General features: G+C 39.2%; 1 protein-coding gene across 10 annotated transcripts in view; it reads left to right on the top strand.

The window, feature by feature from the left end:
- Nucleotides 1-18,074, top strand: part of pkd1l1 (polycystin 1 like 1, transient receptor potential channel interacting) — a 288,595-nt gene that overhangs the window by 201,927 nt on the left and 68,594 nt on the right. For 9 of the 10 annotated variants that reach the window (XR_015757199.1, XR_015757200.1, XM_087987215.1 and 6 more), the window contains 9 exons: nucleotides 1,927-2,078; nucleotides 2,480-2,580; nucleotides 4,857-5,052; nucleotides 5,677-5,763; nucleotides 6,696-6,903; nucleotides 9,487-9,593; nucleotides 13,034-13,250; nucleotides 16,129-16,302; nucleotides 16,905-17,024. Coding sequence is in view for 8 of the 10 variants with exons in the window: in XM_087987215.1 (XP_087843341.1) it covers nucleotides 1,927-2,078; nucleotides 2,480-2,580; nucleotides 4,857-5,052; nucleotides 5,677-5,763; nucleotides 6,696-6,903; nucleotides 9,487-9,593; nucleotides 13,034-13,250; nucleotides 16,129-16,302; nucleotides 16,905-17,024 (1,362 nt within the window). In the remaining 2 variants the exon portion in view is untranslated. The remainder of the gene's footprint in view (nucleotides 1-1,926; nucleotides 2,079-2,479; nucleotides 2,581-4,856; nucleotides 5,053-5,676; nucleotides 5,764-6,695; nucleotides 6,904-9,486; nucleotides 9,594-13,033; nucleotides 13,251-16,128; nucleotides 16,303-16,904; nucleotides 17,025-18,074) is intronic. The other variant, XM_087987216.1, reaches the window with a different exon arrangement.

Genomic DNA, 18,074 nt, shown 5'->3' on the forward strand with positions numbered 1-18,074 from the left:
GGATCCACTGTAGCTGCAAATCAGCACACCACTTCCTAATTGCATTTCCTCTGTAAGTAAGTGTTGATTCCTCCCACATCTGTACCCCGACTTTCCTAAAATAACGTATTTGTGTCTCTCCAACTAGGTTTTAGCCCAGCCATAGTGTCAAGATGGTCCTTGTGGAAGTCACAAATGGCATTTCTTGTGACTGTGGCCATGATAACCTATCCCTTCTCATTTTCGGTCAATTCTGTTCATAGCTATCTCATAGCGAGAGAATCACGAGGAATGGCTTCTCTTCCCACTTTTATTTTATTACCTTTTGTAAATATTTGTTACTGGCTCCCTTGCGTTTCACATCTAAAGCTGTCACTTGGGGTTATTTTATACTAAAACACATCATGTTCCATATCTATGCTAACAACATTGATTCTATTTCACCACCACCACCTTGAACCCCTCAGCAGTCTCTTTTTTTTTGTAATCCTTTTCCAATATTCAATATTGAATGAAGAGGAATGTCCTGCAAAGAAATTGGAAATTGGGAAAACTAGATGTATTATTTTTGGCGAGAGTGGGAACTGCAGATGCTAGAGATTGGAGTCAAGAGTGTGGACCTGGAAAAGCACAGCAGGTCAGGCAGCATCCAAGGAGCGGGAGAATCAATGTTCCGGGCATAAGCCTTTCATCAGCAATGAGAATTCCTGATGAAGGGCTTTTACCCGCAACATTGGTTGTCCTGCTCCTCGAATGCTGCCTTACCTGCAGTGCTTTTCCAGCACCACACTCTCTACTATTTTTGGCCTCCACCACAATGCTTTTGTTTCTATTCTACCATTTCAGTCTATGGTGATGTCTTAAGTTAATTAAGAGCATTCCTAAGAACGTAAGAATTAAGAATATGAATAGGGGGGACGATGATGTACTGGTAGTGTCACTGGACCATTAGTGGAGAGGTTCAGAGTAATTCTCTGGGGATATGGTGTCAGATTTCTCTGTGAAAATTGGTGGAATTTTAATTCAATTAATAAATCTAGCATATAAAGGTGACCACAATGAAGCTACCATTGATTGTGGTAAAAGCCCGTCCTTTAGAAAAGGACATCTGCTATCTATGTCTGATCTGGTCTCCATCATGACACCAGGCTCTCTCAATGTAGTGATTTTAATCTGTCCTCTGGAATGACCTTGCTAGTTTTTCTGTTCAGTGGCAATTCAGGATGGGCAATCCATGCTGCCTTTGCCAGTGATGGCCTCACCCCATGAAATAATAAAGGAAAAGAGTTAAAGCCTGTTAAGCCTGCTCCATCATTCAGTCAGATCGTAATTGATTTCTGATCTCACCATGACCTTTTCATTCTATTCCCACATCCCTTGATTCTTTTACAGCTGAAACATCCATCGCTGTTAACAGGGGAATATTTTCAACAGTGGGGTTTCCAGTGACCTATTTGGTGAAGTATTCCAAAGATTCACAATCCCCTTTGGGGGGGGAAAGAATCCTCAATCTCGGTATTTGATCCTGACTTTGGTTGTCATTAACAATGCCCCAGTTTAAAATATTCACAATTTAAGTGGCTCCAGACAACTAACTCAAGTTTTAGTTACCGCATCTTTGCTGATCTCCCCTTCTCTCTATTCCAAAAATGTTTTGTATCAATATTGCTTTTGTTGAGCACTTCAATTTACAATGCAAATTGTTGTACCCAAGGTCATGTGCAAGAATGGATGATCAAATGCATTGTCTGCAGGTAATTCAGAGAATAGCTTGCAACATATTAATGCACAGTCCAAATAATCCCCAATTATTAGAAGCACATTCTATCACAAAGCAAGATTTTAACGTGAATTGTGATAAACATGCTGAGTTGCTAAGTGAGAAAATAAAGTAACCTGATGTTTCTGATTAAACCTGTAGTAAAAGTTTTGATTTCTTGTTTGCAGCAGGAACAGCTTTCAGTCTACTTGCTAATTCGTACCCAAATGAATGTTCATATCTTGCCAGTGACACCGGCAAACATGCAGCAAGCTTTGCAGATCAGAGTGAACTTCAATCAGCCTAATCAGCAAGTGTTTCCTGTCATGCTGTTAGTAAGGTATGATAGAGCTTGCATTCACTTGAAGTATTTACCTTTGAATTGTGATTCCATAATTTAAGTCGCCTAGACCATGACCTGATTCCTTGACCTGTTGTAGTACACAGTGTTGTTATGGAGGCAATTCCAGAATTTTTTATTTTAACTTAGTGACAGAAGGCACAGCAATATTCTCTCAAATGTGACTTGGAGAATTCACTTGGGGAAAGCGCCTCTTGTCCTTTTCCTTTCAGGGGTGAAGACTGGGGTTGGAGGGGGTGGGGATGGTTGTGAATAAAAATCTTGGCCAGATGCTGCAAATATGTGTTTTCTTGCCACAGAACAGCACAAATTTAAGAGGAAATGTTACGTATTTTTCTTATGTATTGTAGTGAAATCATTAGCTTCAAATGTCTTTATAGATTCAACAAGGAACCAACTCCAAGTAAATATAACCTGAAACAAATCCATTACTGGGATGGAGATACAATACACTTATTTATTCCAGCATCATCACTTCTAGGTTTGTAGTATGTTTGTACTTTTTCATTTAATTGCAATTACATTCTTGAAGTTTTATTTTAGAACTTAAATAAAGTTAAACAATATGTAAGTACAAAAGAAACTGGGCACCAAATGGTAGGATATGCTAAATATCAGCCAACATCTAATTTAAAATGAAAATAATAACTGACTCACAAAAGTAGAGAAATAGTGTACAATCAGGTGTTAACCCTTGATTTCCTTGTTTGTCTACCTCCATGTAAATTGAAAAAAAATCAATAGCGATGCCTTGACCACCTTTTAATGCATAGTATTCCAAAGTCACATGACCCCCCTCGGAGAGAACAAAATTCTCTTCATATGTTATACCCTATACAATGAGCTTTTATTTCCTGCAATAACCTTTGATGTGACACTTAATCAAATGTTTTCAGGAAAACCAAGTCTGGTATGTCAACAAACTGCCTTTCCCTGATTCTTCCTGATTACTGTCGGTTTTTCTCAGGGTGTAGCTATAATCTCTTTAATGAATGATTCTGTCATTTTCCCTATCATGCTAAACTGGCCAATAGTATGCTGTTTCTGCCTCCCTCCCATTTTCAATTGAGGTGTTATACTTGCTACTTTCCAATCTGATGGAATTCCCTGAATCTACGGAATTTTGGAAAGTTAACACCAACACATCCACCATCTCTTTGGAAATCTTTGTTGAGACCCTAGAATGAAGTCTGCTGGACCCAGAGACTTATCAACATGCAGCTTTGTCATTTTGCTTTTTGCCATGTTAAGTATTTTGCTTAGTTCCTCTCTCCTGTCCACTAATTCAGAATGACACAAGTTTAGAACATATTGTATTTGCAGGCCATTGGTGAAGGATGTTTATGTTCTATTTTCTGAGATATTGCTAATACGTTTATCATTTTTCTACAAAAGTTATTTGGATTATTCAGTTTCAGTAATTCTTCTTCTTCTCCTTGCACAAGTTAGTTTGAGATACCACAAAGTGCTTACAGTCACTTGCATTGCTAAATGTCTGTGCCCATGAGTAGAGAAGGAAACCAAGGAATTATTACTGATTGCATTACTAAAAGGGAAAATAAAAGAGGAAAAGAAAGAAAAAGATTTTTAATGCCATTGAGGTTTCTGGGAAAACTTTAGTTTATAAAAAGGGATCAGATCCAGGTGTGCAAGTCCATTTGATATCATGGAAGTATTTTAAGGCCATTCTGCTTATTCTTCTGGTTTATAAATATTATGATCAATTGGTCATTTACAATACATAAGGATTCTGCTGAAGAGAGAATAAGGGACATTTTCTCATTCACAAAAAATAAATGATAACTGTTTCAAACATTCGCAGGTTCATAGACCAAGAAAATTGGATCATTAGAGGGACCAGGGGTCATTACCCAAAGTTACTTGCAAATAGGAATTCAACAATAAAATTCTGGGTCAGCTAATGTTTGTATTTTAGCATCATGTTTGTCAATACTTTTGTAAACTTCTGAATTATTTACAGATGCAATAACTTGCTTTATATTGTACCTTAATACAATGAAAATCCAGGGTTTTTCCCAATTCAGCAGCGACAAATCAAAAGTGTGAGAGATTAGGAGGTGACCAATAGCTTGAGTAAAAGATGGGCATAAAAATGTACATGATCTGGAACACAAGTTGACTCGGTGGCCAATAGAGTTTCTTTATTATACATTTTCGAACAACCACCTAACATTGTACTGAAATGATCTGTATTATTATGAGCTGTTGTGCATTTAAGCTTTGGCAATGTCCATATGATATATTATCAGGTTATAGTCCAACAGACATAAATCAAATTTATGTCAAAGCACTGCACCTGAGGAAGGAGTAGTGCTCCAAAAGCCTGTGATTTCAAATAATCTTGTTGGACTATACCTTGGTGTGGTGTAACTTCTGACCTTGTCCACCCTAGCCCAACACCGGCACCTTCCCATCATTGCTATTTCAATCCAAGTTTTACATCATCGTAAGGAGTATTGTAAACAAGAAATGTAGAATTGTTAAGTGCATTTTGATGAATATTGTACCAGAGAGAGAAGGAAGATTGAGATTCAACTGAATCAAAAGCCTTGTCAATGTACAGTGTGCTCTGGCTTAGCTGCGTTTCTGTGATTGTATGAAAGATATGCTATTTCTGAAAAGCCAAGCAAAGTAATGGGAACACAGACATTTTAAAAATTGATTAAGTAATTATGAGTTCAAGTCAACTGCGAGAAGAGGTGTTTAATGATTCAATCCAATTTCTCTTCTTTTCAGGTGTAGGGACATATTATCTTGGTCTCTTAGATGCTAACTATAATAGAAGACCGAAAAATAACTATCTTGCCAATAATGTGAGTTATACTGTGAACATTCAGTGGACCCAATGTCTGTACTGGGATGATAACCGAGAGTGGAAATCTGATGGCTGTTCGCCCCAACAAAAATCAGATTCAGAGAAAATAAACTGCAGGTATGATTAGTCTCTGGTGCTTCTGTGGCTTGCATCCAATTCTCTCTTCCTTTCTGTTTGAAATCAAATCTTCTTTCAAATACTATGATCTTTGCTTATGCACTTCTAAATCAGTAAATGTAGATTGATTTGTAATTAAATTATAACAAACAGCAGGAGAACAAGAAGGTAAGAAGATATCTCTATCTGGTTAAGATAAAGCCTGCAAATGCCTTCATCATTCTGATTTATCCATGGAAGGAAAATAATCAGGGCAAGTTAGCACTATTTCATTTCATTACAAAGTGTCTTTATAAAGTGTCAGAAATAACATTTTGAGGTAATGTTCATATACGACAGTGTGCCTCAGCTAAAAGTACATTGCGAAACCTGTGCTCTGTACATAGTCTCAAAACACTGTATAATACTGTAATCACCTAATCATATTTTCCTTCAAGCTTAATACGCAGTAATATGCATGTCCTACACTTTATCAATCATGATCAACATTGTTAACCTCAGTATTTATTGATTTTTTTTGCCATGTTTTTGTTCTTTTTGTCATGTTTTTGTTCTTCTTGTCATTCCTCTTTTGGAAGATCAGAGTGTACATATTCTTTTATTTTATTATTTATCTGTAATTAGTTGCAACCATATGACAACATTTACAGTTTTACACAAGGAGCTTGTGATGAAGGAGGTACAATTCACAGATGTCATGATCTTTATCAGGTAGGTGTTGTGGACCAAGTGAGCAAGTACTGTGTACTACTTTTCGTGTGTTTCTGTCATATAGCTAATTTAATAATTTCAATATTATGAGTAGAATCAGCCTATTATCCATTTGAAAATGTTGCTAATTAAATATGGATTGAAACCCAAAATAAACTGCAGCTTCCTTTTCAAATTGATATCCAGGGAAATTCCTAATATTGGTTTTGGAGGTTGTTGTTATTCATTTTGTAAATTAAATAATAGATATTTAAGTCAAGTCTGTGATTAGATGTAAATACTCACCATCATTAGATTGTTCAATTTGGAATACCTCTGTAAACAAAAGAGTAACACTGTCCTGCAAGTTTTTATGCACAGTGCTGAATATGCAGTATTACAGTAGATATGACAGTTATTGAGCTGAAAATGTGTTGCTGGTTAGGCAGCATCCAAGGAGCAGGAGAATTGACGTTTCGGGCATAAGCCCTTCTTCAGTGACAGTTATTGACACTGGACTAGTAATCCAGAGATCCATTTAATATTCTGAGGACATGTTCTGCTTTCTTCCAGAAATTTGATGGTCTACTACACTTCACTCCTTAAATACCATCTGCTTCCTTAACAATCTGAAACTTGTCGATTTCCCCTTCAACTTTGTAAAGCAACTGTTGAGCTCTCAGAAGCTCTTTCCCTTTGAACTGCTGTCTTTACTTTAAGAGTTGTGGTCGGAAGATTTAGACAGTGCAAACATAATTCGAAAATAAAATCTGAGTTTATCATTTTGTAAAAATCTGATTGCATTATTTTTCATGAATGAAAAATCATTCAACAGGAGAGGCAGAATATTAATGTGTTCACATTGAGAGTGAAGTGAGTTCATGGGCAATGCTATTTTTATTCACTTTCCAATTAGATATAGTAAGACTCATAGTTGTATTTTGTTTTGACAGTGTCTTTGAAAACTATGCCACTTGCATCACTGTGCTGTTTGCTCTAACTTTATACATTCTACTGGTTATCTTGTGTAAACGCATGGATTTTTCTATGGAGACAAAACCTGGACTTGTAGTATTGCAAGATAATACTCCTACTGACCAGTATCTATATGAGATCATTGTTGAGACTGGCTTCAGGACTAGAGCTGGGACTACTGCTAAGGTATTTTATATTGTTATCTTCTATGTATATTTTTGTCCTCAGGTAAAATAAAAATACAAAACAAGTTTAGTTCAGGACCAGTGTTGGAAAGCACTATTTGACTGAAGGAATACTGAACAGACGAAAGTTTCTGGAATAAGATAGTACAGGGTTGTCATTGTAAAAGTATGGGTGACAAATTATAAAAAATAATACACATTAACTGTAAGATAAATGAAGATTAAAGTAAAAGTAAAAGCTCGCCGGAAAAAAATTAAAACAGGTAGGATTTCTAGGTTAATAAAGTAACGTTGGTCTTCGAGAAAGTGAATCTGAGAATTGATTGTGGAAATTAAAGAAACAGTAGATGAATAAGAACACTCATTCTTTATTAGACTTCACTACAAGTGACATCCCAGAAATAGCTAGACATAAGGAAATGGGAGGGAGAGAGGAATTCAAGAAACTTACAATCACCAGAGGAGTGGTACTGAGCAACTTGTTGGAACCATGAACTGAAAAGGGAAAGGTTCCATTAAAATGGAAAATAGTGAATATAACTGTTCACAAAGGAGATGAAACTAGAAACAGGAAATAACAGGCCAGTTAGTTTCACATTTGTCATAGATAATGTGTCAGAAGCTATTAATAAAAGCTTTATAGAAGGAAGCACAAAATCTTAAAGGTAGATTCTAGGCATGATTTTGTGAAGGGGAAATCCTATTTAACTAATTTATTGTAATTCTTTGAGTAAGTATGTTGTATGACTAAAAGAGAACCAATAGATGTAATATACTATACTTTGATTTTCAGGTGATGCCACATCAATGGTATTTGTGAAAAATAAACGTTAGTGGTGTAGAGGCCTGCATATTTGCATGGACAGAAATTTGGATATCGAGCTGGAAATAGAGTGGTCGTAATGGGTCATTTTCTGGTTGACAAGATGTTATAAGTGGTGTACCACAGGATCAGTACTGGGCCTCCAATTATGACAATTTGTGTCAATGACATGGAGGAAGGTACTGAAAATATTGTTGCTAAATTACCATTGAAATAAAGATAGCTCAGAAAGTATGTTGTGAAAAGAGCAAAAGGAAGCTACATAGGAGTATAGATTGAGTGACCTTAATGATGAGAAATTGCAGAGCTCTGAGAAGCAGAGGGGCCTGGCTGTACAAATGTGTAAACCACAAAAGGATATTATGCAGATGCAGCAAGTAATTAGGAAGACTAATAGAATGTTAAAGTTTATAGAGAGGTTATGTTTCAGTTATGCACAATACTGGTGAAGTCACATCTAGAGTAATGTGTTTGGTAATGACCTCCTTATTTAAGTAAGGATGTACGTATATTGATGTAGTTCAGAAGTGGATGGGTTGCCTTATGCGGAAATGTTTGACAAACTGAGATTTTATCTATTGGCATTTAGAAAAGTAAGTGATGGTTGATAGTGTAAAATCTTGAGAGGTCTTGACAGGCTGGAATTGGAAAGCATATTTTCTGTCAGAGGAGAATCTAGAATTATGGGTCACAGTTTAAAAAAAAACAAGGAGTTGCCCATTTAAGATACAGATGGGGAGGAATGTATTTTCATAGAGCATTGTGAGACCCATAAAAGGCAGTAGAAACAGAGTCTTTGAACATTTTCAAAATAAAAGTGGATGGATTCTTGATAAGCAAGTTTGGCAGGAATGTGGAATGATCATATCAGGCATGATTTTAGGAATGTCAGCAAGAAGAGGAGGAGAAAAAAGAGAGGAAGAGCAGAGGTTCCTAATTTCTATGTTGGTCTGCCTGTACCTCCTAAATTCCATGGAGGAGACTATATTCAGCATGATGAGGCCAGCTGTCCTGAAGACGGTTGCATGTAGCGTGACTGGAACCTTCAGGATGACCCTATAATGCTGCGCTATGCACATTTCCAATTTTCTCTCCGAAAGCTAGTGTGCTTCCAATTAAACCTGTTGGACTATAACCTGGTGTTGTGTGATTTTTAACATCACTGGGAGTCTCGCTGCCCTGTCATAGCCAGATGGTCACTGCTCCAGGCAAGAAGAAAAACCATGAACTCTCCTCATGTGCATGGTTCCATTTGCCTTTCAGAAGCAGTGATGACCAGTGAACTCTCATCTCTGTGGGATACTGCTGAAGTATTGCCACCATGCAATTTACCATGGCATGCAGTATTGATGAGCACTCATAATTAATTAAACAACTTGTGACTGTTCATTGTTTTAGAGCCTGTAGCAGTGCACAGATAGCCAGGTAATCAGCCATAATCCATGAGATAGCATAGACAGCTCTCTTGATTAGACAGAGAGAGATAATTAATAGTGCAGTTTGTGGTACACCACTTTGCATTAAGAGTGGGGGAGTGAGAAAGTAGATCCCATATCGACCTGAGCTCAAAGTCAAGGCAACAATTAAATCTTCACTAATATTGTTCTGAACCAGACTGCAGCCATCTAACCAATTGAGCTGCCCACCTCTGCTATGGCTGTACTGAACATAACTGATAAGCAGCTGGTTTTTTTGAAATTTGTTATTTTAAGATTGATGATCAAGCTTAATGATTTATTTTTACTGTTAACTTGTTTCCAGGTTTATATCAAACTTCATGGAGAAGATGGTGTTTCTGAAACAAGAGAGTTATTCCATCCTGAGCAGCAATTATTTGAGAGGAATTCCAGACATACATTCATCATGAGGTACTTCGACTTGATAACAGAGGTTAAAAACATTTTGCATAAACTTCCTTGCAATGAACTGGCTTAGTGAGACAAAGTAATTTCACCCATTGGTATAGTGTGTTTTGAACTGAATCTTTGTCATGTCATAACAAATAGCAGCTTCTTCATCCTGCCAATCCTGCTGGCCAGTGTAATTAGCAAGAAGCAAGGATTGGTTGGTGTGTCAGAGTAGTACTCAGCTCCCAGCTGTTTTAGCCAATTTTAATCCAATTCAACGCCCAAACAACAACTGTCTAGTTAGCTTCTTACAATGCTTTGACTGAAATAACAGGTAAAAACTATCAATCATAATTCCTTTTAAAAAAAAAGCTGTCTGTCACAGGAGCTGACCAGAACTGTTAACTTTATTTGTAGAAGTCTAAACTTTTTAAACAACAAATGTCTGTCTGCTGTTAGGTTGGGAGCAACTGTTGTGTTGTCTCTAATATTTTGCAGCAGATATTGGTTTCCAGGATGAGCCAGATCCTGTTGACAGTTCTGTATGAATGTGCCGATGTAGTTGCACAAGATGTGGTTTATTTAAAAGGTCTGCTTAGTCAGCAACTCAGAAGGCAAATGGAAATGTTACCTTTATTGCTCAGGGTTTGGAATTTAAAACAGGGATGTCTTGTTACAACTGTGCATGGTGTTGGTGAGATTGCACCTGATGTACTCTGCGCAGTTTTGGTCCCATGTTTAAAAAAAGGATATACAGGCATTGGAGGCTATTCAAAATAGATTCTCTTGTTTGATTGCTGGGATGAAGGGATTATTTTATCAAGAACAATGAAACAAGTTAAGCCTTTGTTTATTTGTGTTTAGAAGAAAGAGGGGTGATCTGATTGAAACATATACGGTTCTATGGGGGATTGAGACAGAGTAGATATTGTGAAAATGTTTCCATTTGTGGGTGAATCTTGAATTTGGAGACAAAAACAGAAATTGCAGGAAAAGCTCAGCAGCTCTGGCAGCATCTATAGAGAGAAATCAGTTCAGTTTCTGGAAACTGTGATCCTTCCTCAGAACTGACAGCAGCTCGGAAAATGTTGGATTTTATGGAGGAGGTAAGGAGTAAGCGATAAGTGAAGAAAGAGCCCAAAAATACAGAATGATAGTTGCACAGACAAAGGATTGGATAAAGGTCAGGCGAGGAGGGTGAATAGCTATTAATGGGGATTGTTAGTGGCTAACAATGGGTTGTGTGTAATAGCAGATCATGTGACAACAAGGCCTGGTGTGTGGGGGTTGGAGTAAGGACGTGAGAGAGCTCCAGCCCAAAAAGTATTGAATTCAATATTGCATCCAGAAGGCTGCAGGGTCCCTAAACGGAAAATGTGGTGTTGTTCTTCCAGCTTGCACTGAGCTTCACCGGAGCACTGCAACAAGCCTGTGTTAAAGTTTGTCTGGTTGTGGCATCCTGCTGAAGGTGGTGGAAATGACATCTAATGATCCTCGGGATGTAGATACTGTTGGGATGGTAGATAAGGACAAGGGTGTCCTCTCCCTGTGGAATTCTTGGTTGAGGAAGAAAGTGGATGTTTCAGAGGCACCCTTGTTGAATTTGGCACTGTTGGAACAAATGCAACCGAGATGGAGGAACTGGGAGAATGGAATAGAGTCTTTACAGGAAGTAGGTTGTGAGGATGTATAGCCAACATAATTGCGGGAATCAGTGGGTTTGTGGTGTTTATTGGTGGCCAACCCATTCCCAGAAATGGACAAAGATGTCGAGGAAGGGAAGAGAGGACTTAGAAATGAACTAGTTGAAGGAGAGTGCAGCATGGAAATCTGAAGTGAAATTGATGGAACTTTTCCATTTTCGGTCAAGAGAGGGAAGCAGCACTATTGATGTCATTGATATAATGGAGGAACAGTTGTGGCTGGGGCCTGAATAGGACTGGAACAAGGAATGTTCCACATACACTACAAAGAGACAAGCATATCTGGGGCTCATGCAGGGCCTGACCTGAAGAAGATGAGAGGAGCTAAAAGAGAGGTTGTTAAGGGTGAGGACAAGCTAAGCTGGTTGGAGGAGCGTGGTGGAGGGTGGGGACAGCACAGGCCTTTCTTTTTGGAAGAAGCAGAGAACCCTGAGACTATCCTGATGGGGGATGGATGTGGAAAGGCATTGCACATCCATGGCAAAGGGGAGGTGGCTTGAGCTCGTGAATTGGAAATTTTGAAACTCGCATCAAGCCTCAGAGGAATTGTGGATGTAAGTGGACAGGGACTGGACAAGGGAAGAAAAGTACTGAGTGCAGGTAGGAAGAGATGAGTTCTGCAGGACAGGAGCAGGCTGAAACAATGGATCTGCCTGGGCACTCCTGTTAACATTTTGGGAAGGAGGTAGAAGGGATTTTTGTGGGGCAGGGAGACTTGGAGGCAGTGGGTGGGTGATCACGAAGTGAAATGAGGTTAGTGACAGTTATGGACATGGTAGCGTGATGTTCAATGGTAGGGTCATGGTCTAAGGGGAGATAGCAGGATGTCTCTGAGAGCTGACGCTCAGCTTCTGCAATGTAGAGGTCAGTGTGCCAGACTACAACAGCACAAGCCTTGTCAGCAGGTATAATTATAAAGTCAGGTTTGGATCTGACCTTCCAAACTTACGACCTCTACCACCCAGAACAAAGGCAGCAGATACATTGGAACACCCATGTGTATTCCTCTCCAAGCCACACACATCCTGACTTCGAAATACATCATTGTCATTGAGCTAATATCCTGGATCTCCCTTCCTGTTTTGCTGTAAATTCTATACAGATTACAAGAGTACTTTGGTCAGTGTTGCTGCTCATACTGGAAGCATTCTGTGTCTCACCACTGACTCTCTTAAACTAATTGTATGAAGCTTGGGTCTGTAGAATTCCAGAAGGTGTCCTCTCTTATCATCCTTTGCATAAGTTATGTTTTGTGAAGCCTGGTTAAATTACTTCCAAGGGTGGAGAACAGATTTCACTGCAGAAACCAAAAAAGAATGTGCTACTTTAATATTGTAACTAAATAACGTTTGCCAGTCTTTATTCAATTATTCCCAAGTCTGTGGACTGGGTAAGGGTTGTTTCGGGTAGAATGTTGCCTCCACTTCTCCTCTGTTTTTGCCATATCTTAGGCCTATCTAGTGATTAGTGATAGAAGATACACCAGCACAGAGTGTCTACAGAAGAGGTTTGTTGCATGAAAGTGACTAGATTTGGTCAGATGTATTTACTAGGACCTTAAGAAACTGGTGCAGATATACCCACTCCCTCTAAAAGCTAAAGTAGAACTCCTTGTCTCTATCCTAGAATGTGTGTGTCATGTGTAACCTAAGTGGAGGCCATGTAACTCCTTTGGAACTAGTACCTTTAATAATAGACTGCTCTCACTCTCTACCTGTCTTACATTTTTTTTGGGTTAATTACATTTTTTTCTTTTAGCGTTCCAGAGAACCTTGGTTCTATTTGGAAGGTTCGCCTTTGGCATAACAATGGTGGCCATTCGCCCAGCTGGTATGTCACCTCCATCATTGTCAAGGACCTACTTCATGACACGTGCTGGTTCTTTCCTGCTGAATGCTGGCTTGCTGTTGAGGAAGGGGATGGCAAAGTGGAACGAGAATTAATCTCACTCACTCATGGGCTCGGCTTCAAGAGAGTAACGTATTATTTTCCATGTGCAACTTGCTATTGATAAATATTGATCTTTATATTTGGGTACTGATGGAGGTAGGGTGAGCAGAATGATATCTATCAGGTGTGGAAGCACCAGCATTCTTGGTAGATGATTATACAATTGGAAATGTCATAGGGCAAATCAATGGAGATTACATGCTTTAGTATTTGACATGACACGAGACTCAAAAGTAAAAATATGGCTGACACATGAGCATTATAAATGTATTTCTTACAGATAGGGCAAGGCTTACCCTTCGGAGACCAGTCAGGCTAAAAGGCCAGTCAAAAGTCTGCACTCTTTGGGAAACACGTCCAGTTAAGAACATGACACGCTCTCAAAAATTAGAGGCCTTCCAACTGAGAAACTATTTAAGATAAGTGATGGAGAAAGGATGGACTGTTTCCTCAGCTGTTGTCTCAGATGCAGCCTTTCCATCACTTGGCCAACTCAGAGGCCCTGGAGAATATTAACTTTATAGGCTCAGCTATGATGATACAACATCAGAACTCTTTGAGATCCACACTTTGACCCAAGGTTATGTCATAGGGCTAACACTCTTTGGCAAATTTATTTCTTTGCTGCTGTCACATGTATTCAGGCCAACTGCAGAGGAGTCTACTTGCCAAGCAGAATTGATGGAAACCTGTTTGATTCAGTTTGGCTCAGAGCCTAGACAAAGGTGCACCGAGCCCTTGTTAGAAATCTGCTCGATGCTAATGATTCTGCACTGACTTTCATACTGAAGAACATCTCCTCACACCAGTACAGAGCTTGGTTTGATGATCAGCATCAGGAAGACAAAGATCATGGACCGGGATGTTGCAAAAACACCATTCAGCATTGACAATGTGACACTGGAGTTTGACAACAAGTTCGCATATCTACACTTCACAATCCGGAGCGGTGTGTCCTTTCACAAAAACTGCAGCTGTTTTAAAAGAACTGGGTATGGAAATGTGGACCCCAAATGACACCAAACTGTGAGTTTTCCAAGCTTGCATTCTCAGCAGCAGGGTTACTCGAGCGACAGATGCTAGGTAGGAGAGAGGCCGAACAGGTTCTCACCTTTGTTGTCTAACATACATTCTTGACATCCCTTAGCAGTCTTCAGGGCCTCTGAGTTGGCGAACTTCATTGGTAAAAAATTATTGGATTAGCAAAAATATCTGCACTGAATTGGCCATGATCATCAGATGGATGATAACCGCATCCCCTAAGTCCTTCTGTACAGTAAACTGGCAACTTGTCATGACCTCCTGAGTGTCCACACCTCTGTTGCCAGGACACTACTTATGAAGTTAATGGACACTGTCAATTGGGAACCATTGCTGATGATGGCGATCTGTGTCTGAATGTTTGGAAAAGGCATTAGAAAATATATGCAGAAGCAAAAAGTTCCACTGGCCGTGAAGGAGCCCAGAGAAAAGAGAGGTGAATGAATCTTGCAATTTTTCACACCACTATCTTCCTCTCCAGCATTTGATGACTCTATGGCTTTAAGAGGTGTACTTTGTTCTGTCTTTCTGAAGAGAAGTTTTGAGCCATAGGCATCAAGCTGTCTCTTCCAAGCCAATAAATTAAATAGTTTGGGTTTCTTTTTAAAGTTGGAACAATAAAAGCAGCACGAAGGGTTGGTATCAGGGTCCCACAGCAACAAGACTGAAGTTTAGCTTTCAGTAGTTGTTGGGGTTTTCAGGTTGGTTGTGGAAGCTGCCGTACCTCTCTCTTTACAGAAGTTATTTTCTTGGGGTTCTTTTTCTTCTGGATTGGAGAAACATTGCACGTGAGACAATCTTTTTACTGGATTTGCCTTTGCCAAGGATGTATCTACTAAATTGGAATGTTTATTTGTGAAGTAACCTATTATTCTATTAAGTTTTCCAGTAGAGATAAAGTTATATTATTTCTTCTTGGTTTTGTTTGTATTTTAACTGTACCCTCCAACCACACAGGCTCAACATGGATTTCACTAGTTTCCTCTTTTCTCCTCCCCCCCTCCCCCCCATCCACTCTTCCAACTCTGCACCACTGTCATGACCTGTCCTATCTGTCTACCTTCCTTCCCACCTATCTGCTCCACCCTCCTCTCTGACTTATCACCACTACCCCCATCACCATCCACTAATTGCACTCTCAGCTACTTTCCCCCCAGTCCCACCCTTGTCCCATTTATCTCTCCACCCCCTTGGCTCACAAACCTCATTCCTGATGAAGTGCTTTTGCCTGAAACGTCAATTCTCCTGCTGCTCAGATGCTGCCTGATCTGCTGTGCTTTTCCAGCACCAAACTCTCGACTAAGAGTAAAGTGTGTTTTGCTTAAAGCCAAATAGTGTAACCAACTGAAATATTTCTGGAACACCGCACCTTACACTTGCCTTTAAATACGATAAAAGTTAGAGTCTAGGCTATCTCCTTGATATATTTGCAGAATGTTTGGTCTGGTCCATAACAAGCATATTTAACAGAAGCTTATTACAGAGCAGAGCACCCTGACATAAACCATCATCTCAACAGATGGAAGGCTGCCACAAGAGATTTTAAGTAACCACAGGTGTAGAAAAAAAATATAAATACTACACCCTCTTGTCCTTTACTCTCACCAGCTTTCCACCTCCGTGTTAATCCTCCTGTCTCCTTTTCCTTGCCTGTTTACTTGCTTTAAGCTGAGTAAGTCCTTAAGTGTTTCTAGTTATGACAAAAGATCATTGACTAACATGTAAAATCTGCCTTTTTCCCCACTGCCTTAATGTAAAGAGTATTTGCAGCATTATCTGTCTTTTATGTACTTTATGATGTACAAAAGATTTATTAAAACATATTACGTTTTTATTTAATTGAACATTTTGTTTTTCAACAGCTTTTATACAGTAAATTAACTGACTACATGGAAGACTTCCATCTTTGGGGATCAGTGTATAGTCGTCCATCTTACAGCTCTTTTACTTATACTCAACGCCTCAGTGTCTGCCTTTGCCTGCTTTTCGGTTATATGTGCCTGAACGCCATACTGACTTACCTGAAGGATGAGGAGGTAAAATGTTTTACCTAACTTTCAAACCCATCTTATTTCCAATAATACACAAGTACAGTTTGTCATCTGGTAAAGTTCTGTCGTGAATATTGTGATGGTGGCCATGTTTGGTACATTTTTGAATTTCTATGTACTTAGACTGTTCAGGATTTCTCCCTCCTTGTAAATATTTTCTGAACCCTTTCAAGTCTCACAACATCCTTCCTATAGCAGGGAGACCAGAACTGCATGCAGTATTCCAGTAGTGGCCTAACCAACATACAGCTGCAACATGACCTTCCAACTCCTCTACTCAATGCACTGAACAATAAAAGCAAGCATACCAAACTCCTTTTTCACTTGCTAATTTTCTATTATAGCCTTTTCAGCATGGCTTTGTAATCTGTTACCATCCTATCTATAACATCCCTGTCCCCTTTTGTTGAAATCGTCACATCACTTTCCTTTGTGTAGTCCCATTCAACACTGAAACGTCAAGATGAAGATCTCCTGTAAATTCTTAATAGGTCAACCTTTATCCTAATTAATCTCTTAATCTTTATCATGTAAAAGGTGCTTCATATTAATTGGTTAATGGTTTTTTTCTTCCCTTGTTTTCCTAGTACACAGCTGAACTAGGCCTTATTGATGTCTCCACAACCTCCTTAGTTACTGGATTGATTACGACTGTTGTGGTTCTGCCAATTATACTGTTGGTATCATTGTTATTCAGATTTAGCAAGGTGAGATCATACATTGCTTTATCCTTTTTAATTAGAGCTTTTTATGTACCAAAGTATTTTCCCACGAAGTCAGACAATAATTCATGAGTTTGAGCTGTCACACATTTGCTCAATATGTGCTTGCAATTGCATTGATTTTCAGGAATGAATTTATTCAAGTTCATCTTTTCACAAAATAACTTTGCAAATGTATTTTCTTCCATAGGGCAGCACTATCAAACTCCCTGACACTAAAGATATTCATTCATGTTTATAGGAGGAGACATTATCATCATCATCAGTAATCACTCCCTTGAGTATGATTGGCCACCTAGCAATATCTCCAGTTCCTTTTCTGTACTTCCGCTTGCTGTTAGCTGTTCTCAAATAATAGTAACACTTGACATAAAAGTTTTCTCCAAGCCAGTTTTTTCTGCACGAAAGTCTTCCATGCATTGATATCTATATCACGTTTCTTAAGGGAAGCCTTCAGGAAGTCATAGAGTCATAGAGAGGTACAGCACGGAAACAGATCCTTCAATCCAACCCGTCCATGCCGACCAGCTATCCCAACCCAATCTAGTCCCACCTGCCAGCACCCAGCCCATATCCCTCCAAACCCTTTCTATTCATATATCTATCCAAATGCCTCTTAAATGTTGCAATTGTACCAGCCTCCACGTCTTCCTCTGGCAGCTCATTCCATCAATGTATCACCCTCTGTGCGGAAAAAGTTGCCCCTTAGGTCTCTTTTATATCTTTCCCCTCTCACCCTAAGCCTATGCCCTCTAGTTCTGGACTCCCTGACCCTAGGGAAAAGACTTTGCCTATTTACCCTATCCATGCCCCTCATAATTTTGTAGACCTCTATAAGGTCACCCCTCAGCCTCTGACACTCCAGGGAAAACAGCCCCAGCCTGTTCAGCCTCTCCCTATAGCTCAAATCCTCCAACCCTCGCAACATCCTTGTAAATAATTTCTGAAACCTTTCAAGTTTCACAACATCTTTCCGATAGGAAGGAGACCAGAATTGCAAGCAATATTCCAACAGTGGCCTAACCAGTGTCCTGT

This window comes from Chiloscyllium plagiosum, unplaced genomic scaffold, assembly GCF_037043375.1.
Source record: "Chiloscyllium plagiosum isolate Xiang-an unplaced genomic scaffold, Cpla_swu_hap1 HiC_scaffold_5, whole genome shotgun sequence".
Taxonomy (NCBI): domain Eukaryota; kingdom Metazoa; phylum Chordata; class Chondrichthyes; order Orectolobiformes; family Hemiscylliidae; genus Chiloscyllium; species Chiloscyllium plagiosum.